Below are 24167 nucleotides of genomic sequence, written 5' to 3'. Positions count from 1 at the left end.
CACTCTGAGCAGATCTTGCCAAGGAGGAAGCAGAGAGGTCTCTGGCCATTTTCACTGAAAAACTCATTGTAAACATCAGAAACATCAGGGTTTTGGGTTTTTTTTTTAAATCCCAAGCCAGTTCTCTTGGATAATTTCATCCTGGCATCTGCCCTCCAGTGTCCCCTCTTTTGTGTGTGTGTGTGTGGTACGTGCTCCTAGTGGGAACCAAACCCGAGACTCTCTGGTCCGCAGGCCGATGCTCAACCGCTGAGCCAACCTGGCCAGGGCGTCCCCTCTTATCTTTCCCGAATTTGGGCACTTAGATAAATATTACCTGTGAGTCATTTGGCTCCAGCCAAGCTATTTTTACCTCTGTTTTTCTAAATTGTTTCTCACCCCTTGAGCTGAACACTGAGTACCCGATGGCAAAGATGTATTTCATACATCCGTTTGGAACCTGTGATTAAAACAAGGGAGTATTTGTCTTTTCTTCAGAGAGGCAGTTTTCTGTCTGTAAGGGTCTTGTTTCCTTAAGGATTTCAGCTGTTTACACTAGTGGGGCCAAAGACAGCACATGCCAGCCAAGGACATGCGAGCCACCTCTGCAGGACCTCTGGGATCTCTGCCACGCGGGGCTGGGGTGGGGGGGTGTGAGGACCCTCTGCGTCCCACTGTAAGATCATATTTTTGCTCTGTACTCCTGATTGTCACAAAGGCCTGATAGTGAGTGGTTCCCACGACCACCAAGCAGGACATTCTCTCCCTACAAGTCATTTACCCAAATCATGCATTTAGAACACAGTGGTTAAGGACACCAGACTGACCTGGGTTTGAATCCCAGCCCCACCTCTCCTCATTAGCTGAGTAACCTCAGTCAGCAGACTTAACCCCTCTGAGCATTCACTTCCTTAGATAATAAAAGCGCCACCCTCAGGCTTGTGGTGAGGATTCAAGGGAACCAAGCAAGTGAGAGTCCTGACAGAGGCATCCCTGTGTCATTACTAGGGCAGCCGTACAGTTTCTTGCTTTTGTCCCAACACGATAAATTAACAGCACACCCTTTCATTCACAAAAGTGTCCTGGTTTCAACAGCAAATTAAATAGTCTCCCTAATTACTACTCGGACGTGTGAGCTAGTCTCAGAATCTTTGTTCTAACTCTATTTCTATTTCTATTTTTCCTTCAAGTCAGGGTTGAGGGCTGCTTTGCCCTTTGGCTATAAAGAGCCAAAGATGGATCGTGCCCCGCCCCCCCTGCCATGTGAGCCAACTCTGGGCCGAGGGAGGGGAATTGGGGCAGAGAACTGGAGGGAGTCACAGAGGATGGAACTCTCAGGGTTGCAGGATGAGTTTGTAAAATTGATCAGGACATAATGCTTTCTGTAAAATGGAAACATGTTGGCCAAAGATGGGATGTATTGTACGGCACTCACATGCTCAGGCGTATGCCCCAGGAATTCCTTCGCAGCGCTCGGGGAGAGACTGCAAGCAAGGACATGCTCATCAGTGATGGGAATGATTGAGCAAGTGGATCCGTTGCGACTGTGGCATACTGCGCAGCCACTTAAAAAGTGAATTTGATCTATTTGTATTGCCACTCCAAGATATATTGCTAAATTTTAAGAAAGAAAAGAAAAACCATTCATTCATCTATTCCGTGAATATTTATTAAATACCCGCCCTGTGCCGAGAACTGTGAGAACTGTCCTTGGTGTCGGGCTATAGCGGTAAACAAGATTAAGTTTCTGCCTGCAGAAGGACAATAAGCAGTATTTATTAAATACCCACCCTGAGCCGAGAACTGTCCTTGGTGTCGGGGCTATAGTAGCAAACGACAAGATCAAGTTTCTGCCTGCAGACGGACAATAAGCAGTATTTATTAAATACCCACCCTGTGCCGAGAACTGTCCTTGGTGTCGGGGCTGTAGAGGTAAACAAAGCAAGATCAGGGTCCTGCCTGCAGAAGGACAGTAAGCAAATGAGGGAACACAGCATAGTCTCAGGCAGTGGGAAATGACATTAAGAAATCAGAGTAAGCCCTGGCCGGTTTGGCTCAGCGGTTAGAGCGTCAGCTTGCGGACCAGAGAGTCCCGGGTTTGGTTGCCGCTAAGGGCATGTACCTTGGCTGCAGTTTGTCCCTGGCCCTGGTTGGGTCGTGTGGGTGGCGGCCACTCGATCACATTAATGTTTCTCTCTCTTCCTCTCTCTCCTTCCCACTCTATCTGAGTAAAAAATGGAAAAATGTCCTCGGATGAGGATAAAAAAAAAAAAAGAAATCAGACTAAGTCCTGACCGGTTGGTCAGTGGTTAGAGCATCGGCCTGTGGACCAGAGAGTCCCGGGTTCGGGTCCCGCTAAGGGCATGTACCTTGGTTGCAGTTTGTCCCTGGCCCTGATTGGGGTCGTGTGGGTGGCAACCAGTCAATGTGTATCTCTCACATCGATGTTTCTCTCTCTTCCTCCCTCTCTCCCTCCTGCTGTATTTGAAGATAAATGCAAAAATGTCCTCAGGTGAGGTTAAAAAAAAAAACACAGAAGAAATCAGAGTAATGTGATGGACAGTGGCACGGGGGAGAGGGAGAAGCATCATGGCTTAGGAGGGCTCAGAAGATCTCCTTGAAGAGGTGAGAGGGAGCCAGCCGTGGGACGGTCTGGGGAGCGTGTTCAGCAGTGGGAACAGTAGGTGCTAAAGGTCCCAGATAGGCATGAGGGAGTGAGGCACACCCCAGAAGGGCAGGAAGACCGTGTGGCTGGGACAGGGGCAAGGACCCCATCCCGCAGGGTTCTATAGGCCTGGGAAGGAGTTGGGATTCTGCTAATCATGCAAAGGCAAATGTTGGAGGCCTTCGAAAAAATCATTTTGCTAGCAATACATGCCATATGTCTAACAGGATCCCGTTTATTACTTTTTAAAGATAGGTAGGTAAACTTCATAATGGCATAGTAAGAGAACTGGCAATCCGTATATCGAACTGTTAATGGTAGTTAACTTCTGGGCAGGCGGTGTGAATGAAGACTTGTTTTACTCTATACCTCTGAGTTTGGATGTCTTATAGCAAAATATGTTTATTATTGGCTAATTAACAGAAAACTAACTACGGTTTGACTCAGCCTTCAAAAAGTACGTTGTATTTTGCCCTGGCCGGTTCGGTTCCTCAATAGAGTGTCGGCCCTTGGTTAGGGCACGTACCTGGGTTTCAGGTTCGATCCCGGCCCTGGTTGAGTCATGTGGGAGGCAACCAGTTGTTGTTTCTCTCTTTCTCTCCACCTCTCCCTCCCTTCCACTCTATCTAAAAAATGGAAAAATATCCTCGAGTGAGGATTAACAAAAATAAAATAAAAAGAAGTACCTTGTATTTTACCCACAGTAAGATACAATACAGTGAAAATTGTACCATGATACCCTTTCAACGTCTGCCTTTCGGACTTGAATCCCTTTACTCTGCTCCTTACTGCGTTGAAAACCATGCATTTAACTGAGACTAGAAGTGGAGTTCCTCCCTCTTCCCTTTTTTCCTTCCAAGAGGCTGCCTGTTTCCCTACACTGTTATCTGCTTCCTTACATGATTTTTTCTTTTAAAAGAAGTCAATGTGAAAGGAACTCTTCCTTACAGGGCATTTTTATCTCTAGAAGTGGGCTTGTTTTCGCCATTTAGCCCGTTAGTGTTTTACAGCTCATGCAGGTGGCAGCTACAGTGGACGAGGGTGATCTGGGTGGTGGTGGAGTCACCTTTGCTTAGGGAGGGCACAGAGGGCAGACGCTTGAGCCATCCCTCGGGCTTTTGCACCTAGTGCTTACCTTGATTCTGGGCCTTGAGAGATGCCCTGACCCCACATCGGCTCAGGGTCGAGGTGGCGGCTGGCTGTTCACTCTGCAGCGACCAGAGGTTTATTTTTATCTGGTCTGAATTCATCCCCCGGATAGAACTTGTTTATTTATACAAAAAATTTTAAACATTTGAGTTAGTTGCCATCATTAAATTCAGCCCCCAGATGGGGTTTATCTATGCAGAAAATATTTAAACATTTGAATTAGTTACATCATTAAGTTAGGAGATGTCCCATGAGAAACAGATATCTGGCACCTCTAAGAAAACCGGAAGAAACACTGGTCAGCACGAGGCCCCATGCACAGGGCTGCCCTCAGCCCCTTGCAGATGGGCTTGTCTGTGCCTTCTTCACCCGTGGGCTCCTCTCCCACTCTTTATTTACTTTTATTGATTTTTTAGAGGAAGGAACATCAATGTGAGAGAAAAAATATAAATTGACTGCCTCCCACATGTCCCCTACTGGGGATCGAGCCTGCAACTCAGGCATGTGCCCTGACCAAGAATCAAACAGGAATTCTCAGTCCATGGGACATCACTCAGTCCACTGAGCCACACCAGCTGGGCTTTATTTTTATTGTCTGGCCCCTGAGGAGTCTGCTTCATACCCCTGGCCTAGTTCACCAGACTAAGCTGGCCAGCAAACCCCTTCTGTGCAGAGCCTGAGGCAGGATGGCCTGGGGCCTGGCAGTGGGCTCCAGGGTTCAGCACTGAGACAACGTCTGTGTTCCTCTGTCCTCTGACTTGCAGAGCCTTTGGCTTTCTGGAGTGGTTGTTTAATGTCAGGACTGCCGTGGACTGTAACAACCTGTTTCTACGAGTAGGACAACAGTGTGGTGTCACCACTTAATCAAGCTCCTCTGGTGACTTTTACTTCAAGATAGGAACCCCAAAGTCTCGGCTGTGGGGATATGGGGGTTTGGAAAATGGATATTTTATAACCTTGTGTTAATGCACTCTTAACCTTGTGTTAATGTATTCTCGGAAACCTGGCCCTCCCAGGTGCTTTGAGGGCCTCATTTGCATGTGAATTAGGGTTTGTTATCTTTTGGCTTCAAAGGCTTTTCCCTTAAACAGCAAGAGACCAAGCTAGGGTGGATGGCTTGTAGAAAGGCCATGTCAAGGACATGATTTACATAAATCCCCTTGTAACCTGAGGGTACCAATCTCCAAATAAATGGGACTGCGTCCAAAGCTTGGGAGCATTTGCCCCCTTGCAAAGCTCCCCCTCACTCCAGGCAGCGTGTGCTTGTCGTTTCATTGCGTTGCATCAATCCCGGCAGACTGAGAGATGGCACTCAGTTTTGCCAAGGAATTATTAAACAGGCTGGCGAAACAAAGCCCTTTGAAAGCCCAGAAGCCAACAACTTCCGTATTGGCCTGCAGTGCTCAAGACCAAGTCCGTAAAAGCAGAAGTGTGTCTTGTCCTGTTTTCCTCTCCGGTCTCCACGGGGTTCCAGATCCAGGTTCTGGTCTCTCCCCCACCACTTCCCCGTTGGCTTTGCCTTCTGATGGCTCTGTGGCAGGGTCAGCTCTCCAGGTGGTCACCTGCAGCACACACTGAACCACCAGGTGTGTGGTGTGTTTGTCCTCCCGCAGGGCAGTGGTTCAGAACGACTTGAGCTGCAGTCTTCGCAGTGCTCTGCGGTAGCAAGTACACAAGTCACCTGCTCCTTCCCTTCTCCCATCTTGTCGGGTGCGGCTGGGGACAGCATTGCTGGGATGTCCCTGTCCCACCTCTGTACAGGAAAATGAAAGAGCAAAGAATTTGCTGTTTCTTTCTTTTTTTAAGAATTTGCTATTTCTTAAGAGGGCTAGGAGATATAATGTCCTACTACTAGATAAAATGTTCCAACTACTGTTGTCCTTCAGGCCAGCAAATGCCTTTGGGCAACACAAAGAGTAGGCTTTTCCTGCATCTTGTAGGGTATTGTTTATAGAGCAAGTTTCACCGCTGAAATGTCTCCAGTGCAGTTTTATGAATTTTCACCCTTTTATAAATGGAAAGTTCACCAGTAATATCTATTTCTACAGAATGGCAGGAGTTAAGTTTTTTTTTAAAATCCTCATCTGAGGATATTTTTCCATTTATCTTTAGATAGAGTGGGAAGAAGGGAGGGAGGAAGGAAGAGAGAAACAGCGATGTGAGAGAGACACATCGATTGATTGCCTCCTACATGACCCCAACTAGGGTCAGGGACTGGATTGCAACCGAGGTACATGCCCTTGACTGGAATCGAACCTGCACCTCTTTGGTCCACGGGCCGACGCTCTAACTGCTGAGTCAAACCAGCTAGGGCTGGAGTTAAGATTTTGCTTATAAAGCTTGACTTGTGTCATGTATTTTGGCTTATTTAGTGACTGTGTAAAAATGTCAGCTTCCTTACATGAACTCGAGGCCCTAGACAGGGAGACACTCCTAGGAACCTCCCATGAAGTGCTTCGGAAGGGATTCGGGGTAGTGGCCAAATGGTGAGGCTCAAATCCTCAGTAAACAACAAAAGTTGTAAACTCTCATGGAGAGCTTTAAAGAAAAGACATTACATGTTATAGCACATTTCTCTTTCTATAAGAGTATTTCATGGTGATCATGGAGAAATTCAAAATTAAGACAAAGTATAAAAAGTAAATCAAAAGCTACCCAGATTCTTATACTCTCTGTCCAAAGAGTGGTTTGTCTGCCCTCCTTCTGACTGTGGATGACAGTGACAGCTCATACCTGTCCTGTGATGGGCACTTGCATGGCTAGTCTTCATTACCCTCCTAACAGTTCATGAGTGGGTACTGTTAGTTCCTCTGTACAGATGAGAAAACTGAGGCTTGGGGGGGGGGGTGGGGGGCTTGGCCCAAGGTCAACTAGCTGATAGTGAAGCTGCTAGACAGAAGGGGCTCTTAGAATTTCTCTGCAGCCTCCGGGAGGCCTCAGGTAATATTTTCTTCTTTTTCTTAAAACACCTAACACTGTAGGCTCCAAGGACTTGTGGGAAGTGTGACATTACTTGTGGATAACATGGTAGATGCTTTCCTGCTCCGTTCATGTCTGGGTGCTTTGCCCCTTTGTCCCTCTCCAGGCATCATGGCCATCCTGTTCTCGGGCATCGTGATGTCCCACTACACGCACCATAACCTGTCCCCAGTCACACAGATCCTCATGCAGCAAACCCTCCGGACTGTGGCCTTCTTGTGCGGTGAGTTCTGCTTCTCTGTGGTCCGGCGGGGGCCTCCTCAGAGGATCGTTCTTCTCACCCTGTTTGAGGAGCTGAGACTTTCCCTGGCAGAAGAGGTAGCAGGATCCCCCAGAGCCAGAAACTGCACTCCCTTATCTTTTGTTTGTTGCTCTGGCTTTCAAATTCCACAGAGTAGACCTAATACCTAACAAATGAACATTTGACACCTACAGTTTTAAAACCAAAAATAATGAGAGCTATTAATTATGAACATTTGAGCCTCGTACATTTTAATGTATTAAAGTGACATTTCCAAAAATGTTTTCCTTGGAACTGATATTAATGAGGGCTAGGTGAATAAAGACTCCATCATCAAAAAGCTTAGGAAATCCTGGGGTGAAGTTGAACACACTCCAGAATGGCAGGACTGGAACCAGCATGCATTGTGGGTTCTGAGAGAGGAACGTAGTCACAGCCTTTCCTGAACTTGTCCGCAGGCCCTTTGTTCACAAGAGCATCTCGAAGACATAACTTGGGGAAGTGTCGTTGGGCTTTTCAGCCCACGTACCTCCTCCCTAGTTTATGCCTGGCAGTGAAGGAGTCACTCTCACACTGTCCCTTTGCCCTGGTGCCCAGGTGTCTGTGCCCTAGCTGTCACCATCAGTATCACCCCTGGCATTTCCGTGGGACTTGCCACGTGGAAGTGTAGTTCCACCTTGTCACATGCTGGGAGGCTGTACAGGCAGCAGTGCCCGGGTAAGGGGACTCAAGCGCCGATGCGTCCAGCGACTTGCACACAGCCTCATGGCCCAGAAGTGACTCTGAGGCCAGGCCTGTCTCCTCTGGCCCAGTGGGTATTTTTTCCACAGCAGCCCTCTCAGAAAGTCACGGCAAAAGACTCTGACCCTGACTCTCACAATTAGAAGAGTGAAAAGCAAAACCTCTGTCAAATTCTGCTCTGTGCCCAGCAGATGAGTAAATTCTGAGTTTGATAAGACCCTCTTCAGCGCAGGTGTGTGGAAGACAGGCCCTGTGGGTGGGCATGCGTACTGAGCCATCCCTCTGGAGACTCCTCTGCAGCGTGTCTGAATGTGAAGTGCACGTGCTCTCTGACCCACCGGTCTACCGCCAGGAATTGTGCCTCTGCACAGGCACGTTTGTTGTCATTTGTAATATCAGAAATAGAAACAGTTGAATAAACATCTACAAAGAGTTTGTTAAATTAACCATGACATACCCATACAGGTAGGGCAAAAGGAGGTTTACAGTTGTTCATATGGAAAATAATACAATAATTAATACATAATAATACAAGAATAAATTCTAGCCCTGGCTGGTTTGACTCAGCGGTTAGAGCGTCAGCCTACAGACCAAAGAGTCACGGATTCAGTTCTGGACAAGTGCACGTACCTTGGTTGCAGTTCAGGTTCCCGGCCCAGGTGCAGGAGGCAACCGATCGATGTGTCTCTCTCACATCGATGTTTCTCTCTCTCCCCCCTCCCACTCTATCTGAAGATAAATGGAAAAATATCCTCGGATGAGGACCAAAAAAAGAGTAAGTTCTGTGTTTTGTGTACTCACAGCTGCAAACTTACTTTTGCCCTACCCTATATAGTAGAATTTATGCTGCCAGAGAAAAGCATAATGTAGATCTCAATGTGTTCTAAATGAGCTGATTTGGAAAGATCACAAAAAATATTTACTGGATCAGAAAAAAATTCAAGGAGAGAGGTGAATCTACTGTCCAACTTGTGGCTTGTTTTAAAAGGATACACATTTGAAGGAAAAAACATGGCCGAAATGTTTTAAAACAACCTTGCTGTATTATGATGTTCAACTATTTTAAAATACAGTCTTTTCTCCCTGGTTATGAGGCTGTTCTGGGGGGGTGGTTGTCACAACTTAAGCAGGGAGCCTAGCGCTGGAAATGTATGGGGTTCTTCTCCTCAAGGTACACAGCACCCGCTTGTACAAGGAACATAAATGTCAGGCCCTTTTTGATTTGTGGAGTAGAGCCGAGAGCTGGAAATATACCCCTTCCTGCAAACCCTCAGGGTGTGAGCCTTCTAAAACTGCGGTGGTGGTAGCTCTGTGAGCGTAATCAGCAGCTTTGTCCAGGTGGCAAGGACAATAACAGAGGGCCCTTCTCACCGGTCATGTGGCGTCTGTAGCCATTGGCTCTGAGTTTTTCTACTTTGCCAGCAGTCTGGATCTTTGCTAATCACAGTGTTCAGCAAATGGACTGAGGACTTATTTGCTTGAGTATTTGACAATTGCCTCATTAAATGACGACATTCAGAACAGCAAGCACATTTTGATCGTGTGACAAAAAAGAAGGAATTGTAGTACCAGTTTCACCAGGTGTTGGTTGCAGGATGTTCCAGAAAATAAACAGTGTTCTATTGGATGCTGACTTACCTGTGAATGTTTGCTTGCTTAACAGTTTAGTACTGTATCGGAAGAAATAGTTGGGGCTGAATAATCCATTTTTTGGTTTGTTTCAGAAACATGTGTGTTTGCATTTCTTGGCCTGTCCATTTTTAGTTTTCCTCACAAGTTTGAAATTTCCTTTGTCGTCTGGTGCATAGTAAGTATTTTCCTTGTTTTTTATTTAATTACTTATTCATAGCTCAGTGACCACATACGTAGATTCATTTATGTAACTGTTAACTGTTCAAAGTCAACAGCTACATAGACACTCTTATGTTTGTGTTTCTTTTGTTAAAAAAATCACTAACATACAATAAAGGGATGGAAATGAGTGAATGAATATCCCTGGAAAGGAATTTTTCCTTCTTTCTACATTTTAAGTGGACTTGAATGATATAGTCTTCTTTTAAAAGTACAAGTTTAGGGAGAAATGGAAATAAAGCTTTCTTAAAAAAAAAGAAGTACAAGTGTATGTATTTTTATATTAGATGGTAAATGCAGATTTCGGAATTGACTATGTATTTGAGCTAACCATGTAAAAACATTATTCATAGGAAAAAAAAGATGTAAAGAAAATTTCACCAAATGTTCCCAGTACTTATAGAACTGAGGATGATTCTTTTTCTTTTCTGTAATTTATAATGCATATATTTCTTCCTGCGGTTCTCTTTCGATATGTCCATTCATAAGCATGACCTTGACCACTTGTGTAAAGATTACCAGACCCTTAGTTTCCCTGGAGATTCATCCAGGGGACTCATCCCCGGTGATTCTTACCATCGGAAAGGTTTAGGAAACTGCTATAATTGGACTGGGGATGCAGTAGGAGACAAATTAAAATACATCTCTGAAAAAGGAAAGTAGAAGTTAATCATTTGCAGGAGAATCAAACCCTCGTGGGGGAATGAAAGCTTAGCATTTAAAAGAAAGGTCCAGCTCTTTCAGGCATCTAATCAAAGTGACACAAGTGACTTCTAACAATTTGGGCATTTTGCCCGGTGTCCCCAGGTCGCTGTCTGTGTTCCTCTGTGTGTCTGTTCCCTCCGAGCGAGCTCTTCCGGAGGCCCTCCTGCTGACTCACACTCCAGTCCCCAGTTTGATTTCTTTGTTGCCTTTTTAGATCCTTTTTTACTTTAAGGCATTTAAGAAGTATACCTTATTATTGTTGAATTATAATTCATCTTCAGTTAACTATTATTACCAACTCCACTTAATAAAGCACAGCTATCAAGAGGCAAACCTTTATTTCACACAGTCCTCTACCTTGTGCACACCAGGGAGGCCTACCTGTTTGGCATATGGGGAAACTGAGACACAGAGAAGACAAGGAGCCCTAAGGAAAAACATGTTTCTCCTTGCAACCTGGTACTTTCACCTCTCAGTCGGCAAGAGCACGTGGCTTTTGTCACTGTTATCTGTCCTCTAAACTCTGTTTCAGGACAAGAGGATGGCAGCAGGTCTTTTCTGAAAGTATAATCGTCTTTAGTGTGGTCACTAGGTAAAAGGGGCCACCTCTGGTGAAACCTGAGACAGAGGTGTCAGAATGGAAGATTGGATTCTAGTGGTGAAACGGAGGCGGCTGTGTCAGCCGTGGGTTGGGAGGAAAGGAGAATGAGATGCCCTGGAGCGGGGACTCGGTTTCCCCCGAGCACACAGGCTGGCCCTGCTGCTCCTGGGGGCCACTTGTGCTCTTCGGATGGATTACCTGCCACTGGATAGTGGTCAAGGGCATGATTTTGGGGACTGAACCAGGTTTGAGACTTGGCTCCACCACTCCTGCCTGGGTCAGCTTGGGCCAGTTACTTAAGCTCTCTTTGTCTGTTTCCTGGTCTCCAAAATGGAGACAGTATACCTACTTCATAAGACCATTGCAGGGATCTAATTTACCAAGATAATGCATGTTAAATGCTTAGCATATTGTCTGGCATATAAATGTTAGATGATTGGGAGCCATTATTAACTTGACCATCCAAGGTACACACGCCAAAGCACACTCATTTGGTGCTGGTTAAAAGGTAAACATGGAGCCTACAGGATGTTCAAGATTTTTTAAATGGAGGTGAGTTAGTAAGTAGCTCTAAGTATCCACTTAGATAAGATTTGAACTTTGCATAAAGCCGTATTTTGTTAAGACCAGCATGCCTTTGGAGATGGTTAGGAGCCCAAAGCCATGGCAAGCATCTGGCTGGGTTGTGTGGCCTCTTTTAGAACTTACCTGTGCATTCCTTTTGCTCGGGGAACAGTGTTTACATGTATGGGTTGGCCCTTCTCAGTCTTCCCTCCTTTACCTGAAGAGTAGGGCCCCCACAGGAGAGGCAGGAACACCTTGGCTGTCCCTCCAGAGCTAGCCCTTTGGGAATCATTAGCACAGCCCTGTCCCATGGTGGAGCACCTCTGGAGGAATTCGATTGCCCTTAAGTTAATTGATCTCTGGGTACTTCTGCATGGCCTCTTGGCATTTGCTTCTGTTCTGCTGCCATTACGAAAGCCATCGCTGATGCCTTGACAGTCCTCTCTTTCTGACTACTGAGATGTAACGTACAAAGCTTTATCCTTCCCAGACACAGAAACCAGGCAATGAGGACCACACCCGGCTGGGTTTCTGACTAGCATAGTGTTATCCACGCCTTTTATAACCAAGGGGGATGCCGTATTTGTAGTGGGTGTGCTACAAGTCCTGTGTGAGCTTCAACAAGCTTCAACTTGAAGAACCAGAGGTTTCCACCTAAGACTTGGTTTGTTGCTGTTAACAGGTGCTTGTACTCTTTGGCAGAGCGTTGAACATTTTCCCTCTTTCTTACCTGCTGAATTTCTTCCGTGATCATAAAATCACACCGAAGATGATGTTCATCATGTGGTTTAGTGGTAAGTCCAATCTGGAACGAACAGTGGGGGAACGATAGCTCTTACAAAGACACACTGCGCAGAGGCATATGGGCCAGAGCCCTTGGAAAACAAGTGTGCCTCATGAGCCCAAATAATACAGGTTCCCAAGCCTGTCTGTGCTGCCAGGAGCCACGCAGTGGGGCGACGGACAAATTGCATCCTGTGCTGTGGACTGTGAAGCTGTGTGGCCCTGGGGGGACACTGTTCTCTCAGTCTCAGTTCCTCCTCTGTAGAGTAACAGGACCTGCTTTATGGGTTTCCATGAACATCAAATGAGATCATGCACACAAAGCACTTAGCACAGGGTGTGGCTCACACACAGGAAGGCTCGGTCTGCACTAGCTGTCGTATTTCTAATATGTGAGTGTTGGGCTTGATAAATATACTCAGTCACTCACACTCGCGCGTGCACGCTCACGTACGGTACTTCATGGCCTGGACAGAGCACCTCATTTGATCTGTGAATTCACTTGACCCTGTGAAGTGGGGATGGAGGTGAGCCTCCACCTGGGCCCCACTTCTCTGCGCCTGCTTTTCTCACCCCTAGGGCCTCACATGATGAGTTTGTGCTCTCCGGGTGTCTGTTAGGATGTTCGCCTGCCATGATGCTGGGCCGTCCACAGGTCCCCTGAGAACTGGGTCAGGATATGCCGCTGTCTTCTCCTCCTCTTACTCTCTTCGCTGTTCCCCCAGGCCTGCGGGGTGCCATCCCCTACGCCCTGAGCCTGCACCTGGACCTGGAGCCCATGGAGAAGCGGCAGCTCATTGGCACCACCACGATCATTATTGTGCTCTTCACCATCTTGCTACTGGGTGGCAGCACCATGCCCCTCATCCGCCTCATGGACATCGAGGACGCCAAGGCGCGTCGCCGGAATAAGAAGGACGTCAACCTCAGCAAGACAGAGAAGATGGTTAGTGCTTGGTGGGTTAGTCCCTGCTGACTGCCAGGAATAGGGGAAATGAGAACGATTTGATGCTCAGCACCTGTGCACGCCCACTGCATGCACGCACACCTGCATGCATGCACACCCTGCACACATGCAGTTGCCCAACCTGACAAGGAGGTTGAACTAAGGTTCTGAAGCATGGCTGTTTGGTGCCTCGTCTGCCAGCCTCATGGCCTAGTGCAGCATGGAGGTCGTGGAGCAGGGGATATGGGCCTGTATCAGACTCTCCAGCAGCGCTCCTCTCCTGCCATCAGGGCCCAGGACAGAAGGTTTTAAAATCACATCATTCCCCAGTATTTACCGAACACCTCCTGTTGGGGCCTGAGTGGGGGAAGGTGCTTACAGTGGCTTTGAGGACCATGAGAGAGGTGCCCTCCACCGAGGCCGGACAAGGGCCTGATTGGGAGCTGAGGTGCCCAGGGCACGGCTGCAGTGAGCCTGCGGTCCCGGTACCTCTGCCTCCCTCTGTTCCTCCAAGCCACCCTTCTGCCTGGCAGCTGCTCCTGCCAGTGGGCTGTCCCTCCCAGGCCAGCTGTGGTCATGTGTCCCCTGTGTCCCCCTGTGAGCCCCATGTGCCGAGTCAGACTCTGACAGGAGCAGAGGCCGCCCTGGCCTCTCATCCCACCTTTCTGCACCCACCGCCCCCCACACACGAATATCCAGAAACTAATCTTTTTCTAGTTGCCTTATTCAAGGCCATCAGTAACTTAATTAGTCATGGATGGCACATCAATCCTCGACCAGGAACAGGGAGAGACGGCCCGCTTCTCGCACTGGAAGGCCGGGTCTGGGTAGATCTTGGCGCCTTGTGTCTGCCCTGCTGGGAAGGAGCCTTCCGGGGGCCGCGTGCTGGGCTGCCTCGGCCTTCCCGCTCCCGTCTCAGCTGCCCTTTCCCACCCTCCCACCAACTTCGTTGTTGTTTTAATCCTCACTGAGGATGTGTTTATTGATTCTCAGAGAGAGGGGAAGGGAGAAAGAGAGAAGCATCCATGTGACAGGGAAACGTTAATCGGTTGCATCCCATATGCGCCCCGACCCGTGGTTGAACCTGCAACCTAGGTATGTGCCCTGACAGGGAACTGAACCACAAACTTCTTTTGGTGTATGAGACAATGCTCCAACCAACTGTGCCACGCAGCCGGGGCCCAACTTTGTGGGTGTCAGAATCCGTGAAGGCTCCAGGGTCCTACAGGTCTGGGGTGGGGCTAGAAAGAAGTGGCATTTCTAACAGATTGCCAGGTGCTGATTCTGCAGCCACACTAGGTGACCCAGCCGCCCTGGGCTCCAGTAGAAGCAGGATGTTTGCTCAGAGGAAGCACATGCTGTGCGAGGAGTGTCCTATGGCGCAGGCACTGTGCTTGAGTCTCCTTGGACCCTCAGGTCGCCCGTGACCTGCAAGAAGCAGAGGCTCTCGTGCCCATTTTACAGATGAGAGCACTGAGGCACACAGCTAAGGTCACACAGACTCCAGAGCCTGCATTCTTTTTTTTTTTTTTTTATCCTCACCCGAGGATAGTTTTCCATTTTTTGTACAGATAGAGCGGGAGGGAGAGAGAGGAAGGGAGAGACAGACAGAAACATCGACGTGAAGGGACACATCGAGTGGTCGCCACCCGCACGACCAACCAGGGCCGGGGACAAACTGCAACCGAAGTACATGCCCTTAACGGGAACTGAACCCGGGTCTCTCCAGACCGCAGGCCGACGCTCTAACCGCTGAGCCAAACTGGCCAGGGCCAGAGCCTGCATTTTTAACTGCCACAGTCTCCATTAGTGGTGTCTGATGTGGGGCTCCTGGACCAGCAGCACCACTGGGAACTTGTTAGGAATGCAGATTCTTGGGCCCCATCCCATACTTCCTGAATCAGGAACTCTGCACATGGGGCCAGCATGTGGATTCACAAGCCCTCCAAACCTGCACTGGCTGCAGGGGCTCCCTGGTGGAGGCCCAGTTATTTTTATTTATTTATTTTCATTTCCCTTTTTTTTGTTGTTTTTTTTATCCTCACCCGAGGACATTTTTCCAATTTTTGTACAGATAGAGTGGGAGGGAGGGAGAGAGGGAGGGAGGGAGGGGGAGAGAGAGAGAGAGAAACATTGACGTGAAAGGGACACACCGAGTGGTTGCCACCTGCACGACCAACCAGGGCCGGGGACAAACTGCAACCGAAATACGTGCCCTTAGCGGGAACCGAACCCGGGTCTCTCCGGACCGCGGGCCAATGCTCTAACCGCTGAGCCAAACCAGCCAGGGCTCCCTTTCTTTTTTTATTTATTTTTGTTACAGATGTTTCTCCTTTTTCCCCCATTGGCACCCTCCTTCCGATCCCACGCCCCCCGTAATACCCCCCCCAGCATTGTTTTCTATATCCATTGGTTACACATATAAGTTCTGTGGTTTATCTCTTCCCTCCCCCTCGTCCCCCTCTTCTGAGGTTTGTCATTCTGCACCCTACTTCTATGTCTCTGGGTCTATTTTGTTCATCAGCTTATCTTGTTTATTATATTCCACAAATAAGTGAAATCATGTGATATTTGTCTTTCTCTGATTGGCTTGTTTCGCTTAGGATAATACTCTCCAGATCCCTCCATGTCATCTCAAAGGATACGAGATCTTTCTTTCTTACAGCTGCATAGTATTCCATTGTGTATATATACCACAGCTTTTTTATCCACTCATCTATTGATGGACACTTGGGTCTTTCCAGATCTTAGCTATTGTAAATAGTGCTGCTATGAACATGGGGGTACATATATTCTTTCTGGTTGGTGTTTCAGGCTTCTTAGGGTATATTCCTAGAAGTGGGATCACTGGGTCAAATGGCAGTTCAATTTTTAATTTTTTGAGGTAACACCATATTGTTTTCCATAGTGGCAGCACCAGTCTGCATTCCCACCAGCAGTGTACTAGAGTCCCCTTTTCTCCACACCCTCGCCAACACTTGTTGTTTAAGGATTTGTTGATGGTGACCATTCTGACAGGTGTGAGGTGATACCTCATAATCATTTTAATTTGCATCTCTCTGATGATTAGTGACATTGAGCATTTTTTCATATGTCTCTTTCTTGGCCATTTGTATGTCCTGTTTGGAGAGATGTCTATGTAGATCCTATGCCTATTTTTTAATGGAGTTGTCTTCCTTTTGTTGAGTTGTATGAGTACTCTATATATTTTGGAAATTAACCCCTTACCTCATGTATCATTGGCAATTATACTCTCCCATATAGTGGGTTCCCTTTCCATTTTGATGGTTGTTTCTTTTGCTGTGCAGAAGCTTTTTAGTTTGATGTAGTCCCATGCGTCCATTTTTTCCTTTGTTTCTCTTGCCTTAGGTGATGTATCAGTGAAAATTCTGCTGCGTGTGATGTCTGAAATTTTGTTGCCTACATTTTTTCCCAGGATTTTTATGGATTCATGAGTCACATTTAAGTCTTTTATGCATTTTGAGTTTATTCTTGTGCATGGTGTAAGTTGGTGGTCTAGCTTCATTTTTTGCATGTAGCTGTCCAAAATTCCCAACACCATTTATTAAAGAGGCTGTCCTTACTCCACTGTATGCTCTTGCCACCTTTGTCAAATATTAATTGAGCATTATGACTTGGGTCCATTTCTGGGTTCTCTGTTCTGTTCATTGATCTATATGAGGCCCAGTTATTGACTGTGGCTAGTGCAGCTCCTCTAGCAAAGCAGCAAACACTGCGTTCGAATCCTGTGTGGTTGGCTCTGCAGAGGCCTGGCGCAGGGCCGAGTAGATGCAGTGAACCTGAGACCTACTTGCCTTCCAGACCTGCTGCGCCAGGTGCAGTCTTCTCTTCATTCCTCTCTGGTTCCCGCTGGGATTGTGTGTATCTCCCCGCTCCCCCGCCCCACTCCCTCCCCTCCCTGGCACTGACCTGCAGATTAAAACCTGGAAGCTGGCCCTGGCCGGTTTGGCTCAGCGGTTAGAGCGTCGGCCTGCGGTCCCAAGAGACCCGGGTTCGGTTCCCGCTAAGGGCACGTACCTCGGTTGCAGTTTGTCCCCGGCCCTGGTTGGTCGTGCGGGTGGCAGCCACTTGATGTGTCCCTTCACGTCGATGTTTCTCTCTCTCTCTCTTCCTCTCTCTCCCTCCCTCTCTATCTGAACAAAAAATGTCCTCGGGTGAGGATAAAAAAAAAAAAAACCTGGAAGCTGCCCAGCTGGTGTGGTTGAGCGTCAACCCATGCCGGTTCGATTCCTGGTCAGGGCACATGCCCAGGTTATGGGTCCAATCCCCAGTGAGGGGCATGCAGGAGGCGGCCAATTGATGTTCTCTCTTACTGATTATTCTATCTCTCTCTCACTTTCCCTTTTTCTCTCTCTAAAATCAATAAAGGAAAAAACATTTAAAAAAAACACCTGGAAGCTTACAAACCAAGCCCAGCTCCAGCCCAGAACTTCTGACGTATTCACAATTCTGATTTATTCCTGGATATCCATGTTTTTACAAACCTTCCTGCCTCCCTCCAGGCTCTCAGGAAGCCCTCTGCCACCCACAGACACACTGCATTGATTCAAAAGTGCAGTTAGGGTTGGGGACACTGGTGCTGGGGTGAAGGGCTGCTGGGTAAGATGGGTGGTGTGGGGGCTTCCAGGAAGATGCTAGCCCATCTACCGACCCTCCGCTGCCTTCCTTCCCCCACAGGGCAACACGGTGGAGTCGGAACACCTGTCAGAGCTCACCGAGGAGGAGTATGAAGCCCACTACATCAGGCGGCAGGACCTGAAAGGCTTCCTGTGGTTGGATGTCAAGTACCTGAACCCCTTCTTCACACGGCGGCTGACCCAGGAGGTGGGCCGGGGGCCAGGCCACAAGGCCAGGGTCCTTTGCCTTCTTCCCTCAGAACCTGCAGTGGCCCAGAGGCAGGGGAGGGGGCAGGGAAGGCCCACATGCTGTGCTGGGGAGGCAGCCAGGCCACCTCCTCCCACTTGGCTCTCCTTCCCAGGATCACATCTGCTGTTTTTCCTTTGCTGCCGGATTTAGTGCTAGTTTAATAATAGACTTGTTAACACAGTTTGCTTTTCCTGGATGATAAGACTCGGGACACTGATCAGCTACTGAATCTGAGCTGAGGAATTTCAGACACGCCAGGGCCACAGGCAGTCTCGAGGCTCACTCGGGCTCTTGTTCCGTCATTCCGGGCACTGCTGGCCTCTGGGTGACAGTCTGTGAGACAGTCTCATGGGGGCCAGCTTGGGCCTGCTTTGCTGAACCCGTCACCCTGCCCCATGCAGGCCTTCAGGTTGGGGTGGGGTTCTTGGCTGCTGCCCCCCTTTGTTTCCGAGCAGTCACAACGCTGTACGTGAGCTCTCACACGAGCCAGGCGTCGCACCAGATGGTGTTCTCTGTTGCTTCTGTTCTTCTCCCAGCAACCTATGCAGCTGTTACCTTGCTTGATACCTGGGGAGGCTGAGGCCAGAGAGGTAAGGTAGCCCCTGAGGTCACACAGGCAGTTAAGAGGCAAAAGTGGGAGTAGAGCCCGAGTGTGTCTGATTCTACCGTTTCTGTTTGTTTGAGGGGGAGAGAGAGAAAGAAACACATTAGTTAGTTGTCTCTCACACATGCTCCAACTGGGGCTGAGGATCGAACCTGCAACCCAGGTACATGCCCTTGACTGGGGATCGGAGCTCTGATCACTGAACCCATCGGCCACAGCCACAGCTACCGTTTTTTGTGTGTGTGTTTTTTTACGTTGTTTTTTATGTTTTATTGACTTATTTATTTATTTTTTTCCTTACCCGAGGACATTTTTGCATTTATCTTCAGATAGAGCGGGAAGGAGAGAGGGAGGAAGAGAGAGAGAAAGAAACATCGATGAGAGAGAGACACATCGAGTGGTTGCCACACACACGACCCCAACCGGGGCTGGGGACAAACTGCAACCCGAGGTACGTGCCCTTAGCAGAACCGAACCCAAGACTCTCCGGCCTGCGGGCTGACGCTCCAACTGCTGAGCCAAGCCAGCCAGGGCACAGCCACCGTTTTTAACATCCTGCCATCCTGCCATCCTGCCATCCTGCCATCCTGCCTCCTACTCCTGCTTCTGTTCTTCTCCACCCCCACAAAGAAGAATCCCAGCTGAGTCAGTCAGTTAACACTTTGAAATTGCCTGTAGCCATGTACCCTGCCTCCCATCCCCCACACAAGATACTAAGCAGCTCCTCTCCCTTGACCCTGACCCTGACCCACTGGCTTGGTTGTGTTTTCTGTCTCAGGACCTCCACCATGGGCGCATCCAGATGAAAACCCTCACCAACAAGTGGTACGAGGAGGTGCGCCAGGGCCCCTCCGGCTCTGAGGACGACGAGCAGGAGCTGCTGTGACGAGCAGGGCCTCCCCTTCGCCCCCAGGATGGACACCCCACAAGAGCCCTGGAGGCAGGTGCATCTGGCAGCTTCTTCAGGGAGGATGAAAGCAGCGTGAAGCCAAGGCGCTGCCTACTTAACCTGACTGTCCAAGCCAGCTGGCTTCTGAAAAATGCCATCTCCCACTGCTCCGAGCCGGACCTCCGCGCGCAGCGTCACTCCCACCCGCAGATCGGAGGGACACCTGTCCAGGTAAACGTTTCCTTTAGCTCCGCAGCCAGGGAAGACAGCCATCTGCGCGGAGGAGAAATCCTGCGGTGGGAGCTGCAGTGAGGGGTGCCCTGGGGGGGGCTGGTCTGCAGCTTTTGCCATTTCAGGGGCGGGCGAGGTGCGAGAGCAGCCGCCAGCTTCCTGATCACCAGGATGCTCAGGCCTCGCAGCAGCACTTCTGACCCGAGTAGCCCAGAAATCTCCAAAACCTCACACTCCCCTTTGTGATGTTGCTTGTACACTCCCCCCCGCCCCAAAGAAAAACTGAGTGACCTTTTTCTTTACCTCTGATTGGCACCTCGCTGGCTGTCTCCCTGGGTCGCAGGCAGCCACTGCCTTCTCTGGGAATACTGTGAATGTTTACACTGGTAAGCAGCACGTGGGCACAGGCCCTTGGGAAGCTGCATCCCTCAGTTTTTCGTGGTGAGTGGGCCTATTCTGTGGTGTCAGAGCGCCCTCTAGAGGAAAAAAGCTAGAGGTACAGTGCTTAGGTGGGCCAGCAACTGCTGTCTGAATTGTTTCAATTCATGCACTTGAACAAAGTGGTGAGAGCCTAGCAGTCACCTCCCTCACCGTGATTCCCTACTTGGTGTCCTTGTGTGTCCAGAGGCCCCTTTTCCTGGGATCCACAGGGGGGTCTACTGCCACCTTCACTGCTAATCAGAATTTCCCAATTTTCTGTTGTTTGGGGTCCCACTTGTCCCCCATGCCAGTTTCCCAGCTCACCCAAGCACAAAGATGGGGTGCCAGAGCCTGCCACTCCTCCCCAGGACTCCAGTGGTCTGCAGCCACATGCATCCAATCCTCACCCACAATCCCCAAGCAGCCACTCTGACCCCAGGACCCGTTCCATTCAGAGTGCTCGCACTGTGTCTCACACGCACCATGGCCGACTCTGTGGGCCCGGCCTCTGGGCCATCTCAGGGTGAAGAGCTGCCAATCATGTCCAGATGAAATGGATTACTGACTCTCACATCCACTCCTCACCTGCCCTTTAACAAGCCTGGAACCTGCTTGCCTTTGCCCATCCATCTACAGGCTGTTTTGGCAATTCTCATGTGTGGCTTAGGGTCCCAGGCAGAGCTGGGACTTGGCACCCTCTGGGTGATTTAATTCATCATGTGCATGTTCTTGGTTCTGTGTGGGGCCTCAGTGGCCAGCATGGACCTGGCTGGCAGCCAGTACGCATCCATCCCTTCTCCTCAGGCAGTGTGGCTCTGGATGTCAGGAAGGACTGACATTGGGACCCTTCAGGACTGTCCAGCCCACGAGGCCAGGCCCCTCCCCTACGCCATTTCCTTTCCCCAGATGTGTAAGTGTAAGGCCAGTCAGGCAGGAAGCACGCGGTTTCCTTTTCATGCATGAAAAGTAAATTTGTACTTGATAGACTAAAATATGATCATTTGTTTTTATAATCTCCCACCTTAACCCAATAATTTGAGCCAAACAGGATTCTTTCACTCCACCTGATACCCCCCTGGAGAAGTAATGTGTGCACAATTCTGGTCTCCTCATTTCCTACTTCCTTTTAGTGGGAAAGTCAGAGAAGATCCAAGAGGGAGAGACCTTTGTCCACATGAAGTGGGGAGTAGGCAGAGATCTGGGACCATATTGTTCTCTCATCCCCCAACTCACAAGTGATTTACTTTCTGCCCTAAAACTCAGGGTCTGATCTCAGAGGTGGGAATTCCATTGCAAACTCAATAGCTTGCCAGAGGAAAACAATTTGTTTTTTTTTAGTTCACAGAGTAAGCAATGAAAACAGGTTCTTTTCAATTCAGACTGCCCCTTGTCACAAGGTCTTGCCTGGCTTCCCACTTGTAGCTGAGACCTGCAAATGACACTGTGGTAGAGAAGCATGTGGGGGACTTGGTGGAAGGTCCCCAAGGCGTGGCTATGGAGGAGGAGGGGCCCCTTTCCTGGCAGGTACCAGCACTGGCCTGGACCTTCTGTGGGCCTCCTCTGCCCCCTGCTGGCTGAGGGAGGGTTTAGCCTGGGAGACTGCTCCTCGGCAGTCTGTCTGGCTAGTCACCTTTGGAACAGGCAGAAGTCCATAGAGAGATATTTTTTCTGGTGGGTTTTTTCAAATGTCTTTGCCTGAGAATCAAAAATCGCTGCTGTGTACATTTAGCATACCTAATAATTCTATTATTTGGGGTAATAAATGCCTAGAGAATTTTAAAAATCCAGCATACCTCTTACCTTCTCGCACATTTTCTTTTAGGTCTAGACCATGGGACAGGAGACATGTATGTAGCAGGTAGAGAAGGTAATGCTTTAGAATGAGGTGAAGGCTGTGAGTCAGTGCCATTGGGGAAGCTGGCCGTTAAACCGCTGAACTCGGGAGACATGCCTCTCCTGGGGAGCTGGGGAGCCCTGGCAGCAAGACCCACCCCAGAATTCTCTCTGCAGCCCTGTCATTGTAGGACCCTTGGAACGCTCAGGGTGTGAGGCCTTACAGGGAGAGGAGCTGCTTTTCCTCGGTTCCCAGAGATCAAGTTTGGGCTGGCCTGGGCCAGGGCCAGGCAGAAGATGGCTCAGTTCCCTAGTCTGATGCTCAGACACTCAGCCCAGAGGCAGAATTGAGACCCTCCCACCCCCAGGCCAGCCACCTCTTTTCACAGTGGGAATGTTGGCTAGGCCCTGGTTGTTGTGAGGCCAAGTGGCAGGGTCTGGCCCAGAATGTTGGCAGCCCCCGGCTCCCCCCGCCAGCACAGACAGGCCGTGATTTGCCTGCAGGCTCCGTTGTGTGAGAAGAATGCAGAAAGATTGGTGAGTGGGGATCCTTCTCTCCTTTAAACCCACACTGGGGGTACCATCAGCAAGACTTGGCCTCATGAGGTTTCAGTTCCACATCCCCACAGGGGCCCACACACTGGGCAAAGTCCTCAGTGGGGTAGCCACAGACAGGACCCCACTTCTGCTTTGGTGGGGAGAGCTAGGAGAGGCAGGGTGGGAGCCAGCTTCTCAGCCAAGTCATGGCCATCAGGTTGCGGGCACGGCTTGGGATGGATCTGGTCGTAGAACCGGTCCCTGCTTCGGAGTGAGAAGGAATCAGCAGCAGCAATGCCGTGCCGCTGGCTAGAACTTAAAATGCAGGAAGAGAAGAGGCCCCCTTTTCCTTCCCCATCTCTAGAATGCAGGCATTGCTTCTCCTGCTGATTGGGGAGTAGAAATCAAATCTGAAACATTCCTGATGTAGCAGCCAGAAGTTGTTCCACCAGGAACCCAATCTCCAAGGCCCCAGGCCATATGTTTTCAATGAAAACACCACAGTCAGAATAAAGGCGCAAAGGGTAAAAGTAGCCACACTCCCTTCCGTTTAGGCTCCTGCCATTTCTCACACAAATGGGGTTAATTTTTCTTTTTTAATCCTCACCCAAGAATATGGTTTTCATTAATTCTAGAGAGGAAGGGAGAGGGAAAGAGAAAATTGAACCCACGGCCCCTCGGTCCACAAGACAGCGCTCCAACCAACCGAGCCACACTGGCCTGGGCTGGAGTTTGGTAGTCAAGGACTTCATTGGCCATGTGACAAAAGAAGGAAGACTTTTAAATTTCCCCTGATCCAACCATCCCCCTGGCCCACTCTGTTTTTTAGCCTTTCACACCCTGGCCAGCATTACCCCAGGGGGAAAAAGTCTTTCTTCCAGGAGTTGGTGTCCTCCCAGGCTGCTGAGCGGTTGAGTGTAGCCTCGGGGACCCTGTGCCTGCATGGGGATATGCGGTCACCTACAGGCCGGCAGCCACATGAACAGCCTGTTAGCACGTCCCGGCGCTCACTTCTCTCAGCCCCAGTCCCGCTCTGAGGAACAGGGAGCGCACCGAATGAGCAGTCTCTGTACTTGCTGGCCCGCTCTGAGGTTCCTGATTTACCAAGGGCTTTAATGTTTTCTCCAAGTACAGCTCCTGCAAACTTGATTTGTTCTCAAGGTGAATCAGAATCTTTTATTAAAAAAAAAATTTTTTTTTAATTAATTTTGAGAGAGAGAGGAAAGAAGAGAGAAACATCAATCTGTTCCACCCATTCATGCATTCATTGATTGACTCCTCCTGTATGTGCCCTGACCGGGGACAGAACCCACAATCCTGGTGTATCGGGACGATGCTCCAACCAGCTGAGCCACTCGGCCAGGGAAGAATATTGTTTTTTGTTTTTGTTTTTGTTTTTTTGTGGTACGTTCCCCTAGCAGGAACCGAACCCGGGACTCTCTGGTCTGCAGGCCAACGTTCAACCGCTGAGCCAAACTGGCCAGGACAAGAATCTTGTATTTTTTAAAGCAATTTTCTTCTTTTAAGTATGGCTTTTTAAATTTGTTTTAAGGACCACTGGG

At 49.1% G+C, this 24167-nt stretch overlaps 1 protein-coding gene across 10 annotated transcripts in view; it reads left to right on the top strand.

Annotated features, from left to right (window-relative positions):
• SLC9A8 (solute carrier family 9 member A8) overlaps positions 1-23857 on the top strand; it is a 73258-nt gene extending 49401 nt beyond the window's left edge. For 7 of the 10 annotated variants that reach the window (XM_036244091.1, XM_036244100.1, XM_036244096.1 and 4 more), the window contains 5 exons: positions 6879-6995; positions 9479-9561; positions 12158-12269; positions 12984-13204; positions 17903-18918. In XM_036244091.1, coding sequence (XP_036099984.1) covers positions 6879-6995; positions 9479-9561; positions 12158-12269; positions 12984-13204; positions 17903-18241 — 872 coding nt within the window. In that variant the 3' untranslated portion in view covers positions 18242-18918. Of the gene's footprint in view, positions 1-6878; positions 6996-9478; positions 9562-12157; positions 12270-12983; positions 13205-17902; positions 18919-19473 lie in introns of those variants that run through there. The other 3 variants (XM_036244092.1, XR_004957017.1, XM_036244093.1) reach the window with 3 other exon arrangements.
• The last annotated feature ends 310 nt before the right edge of the window (positions 23858-24167 follow it).

This window comes from Molossus molossus, unplaced genomic scaffold (assembly GCF_014108415.1).
Source record: "Molossus molossus isolate mMolMol1 unplaced genomic scaffold, mMolMol1.p scaffold_m16_p_6, whole genome shotgun sequence".
Lineage (NCBI taxonomy): Eukaryota > Metazoa > Chordata > Mammalia > Chiroptera > Molossidae > Molossus > Molossus molossus.
The sequence above is the reverse complement of the archived record's forward strand: the minus strand, read 5'-3'. Positions and strand labels throughout refer to the sequence as shown.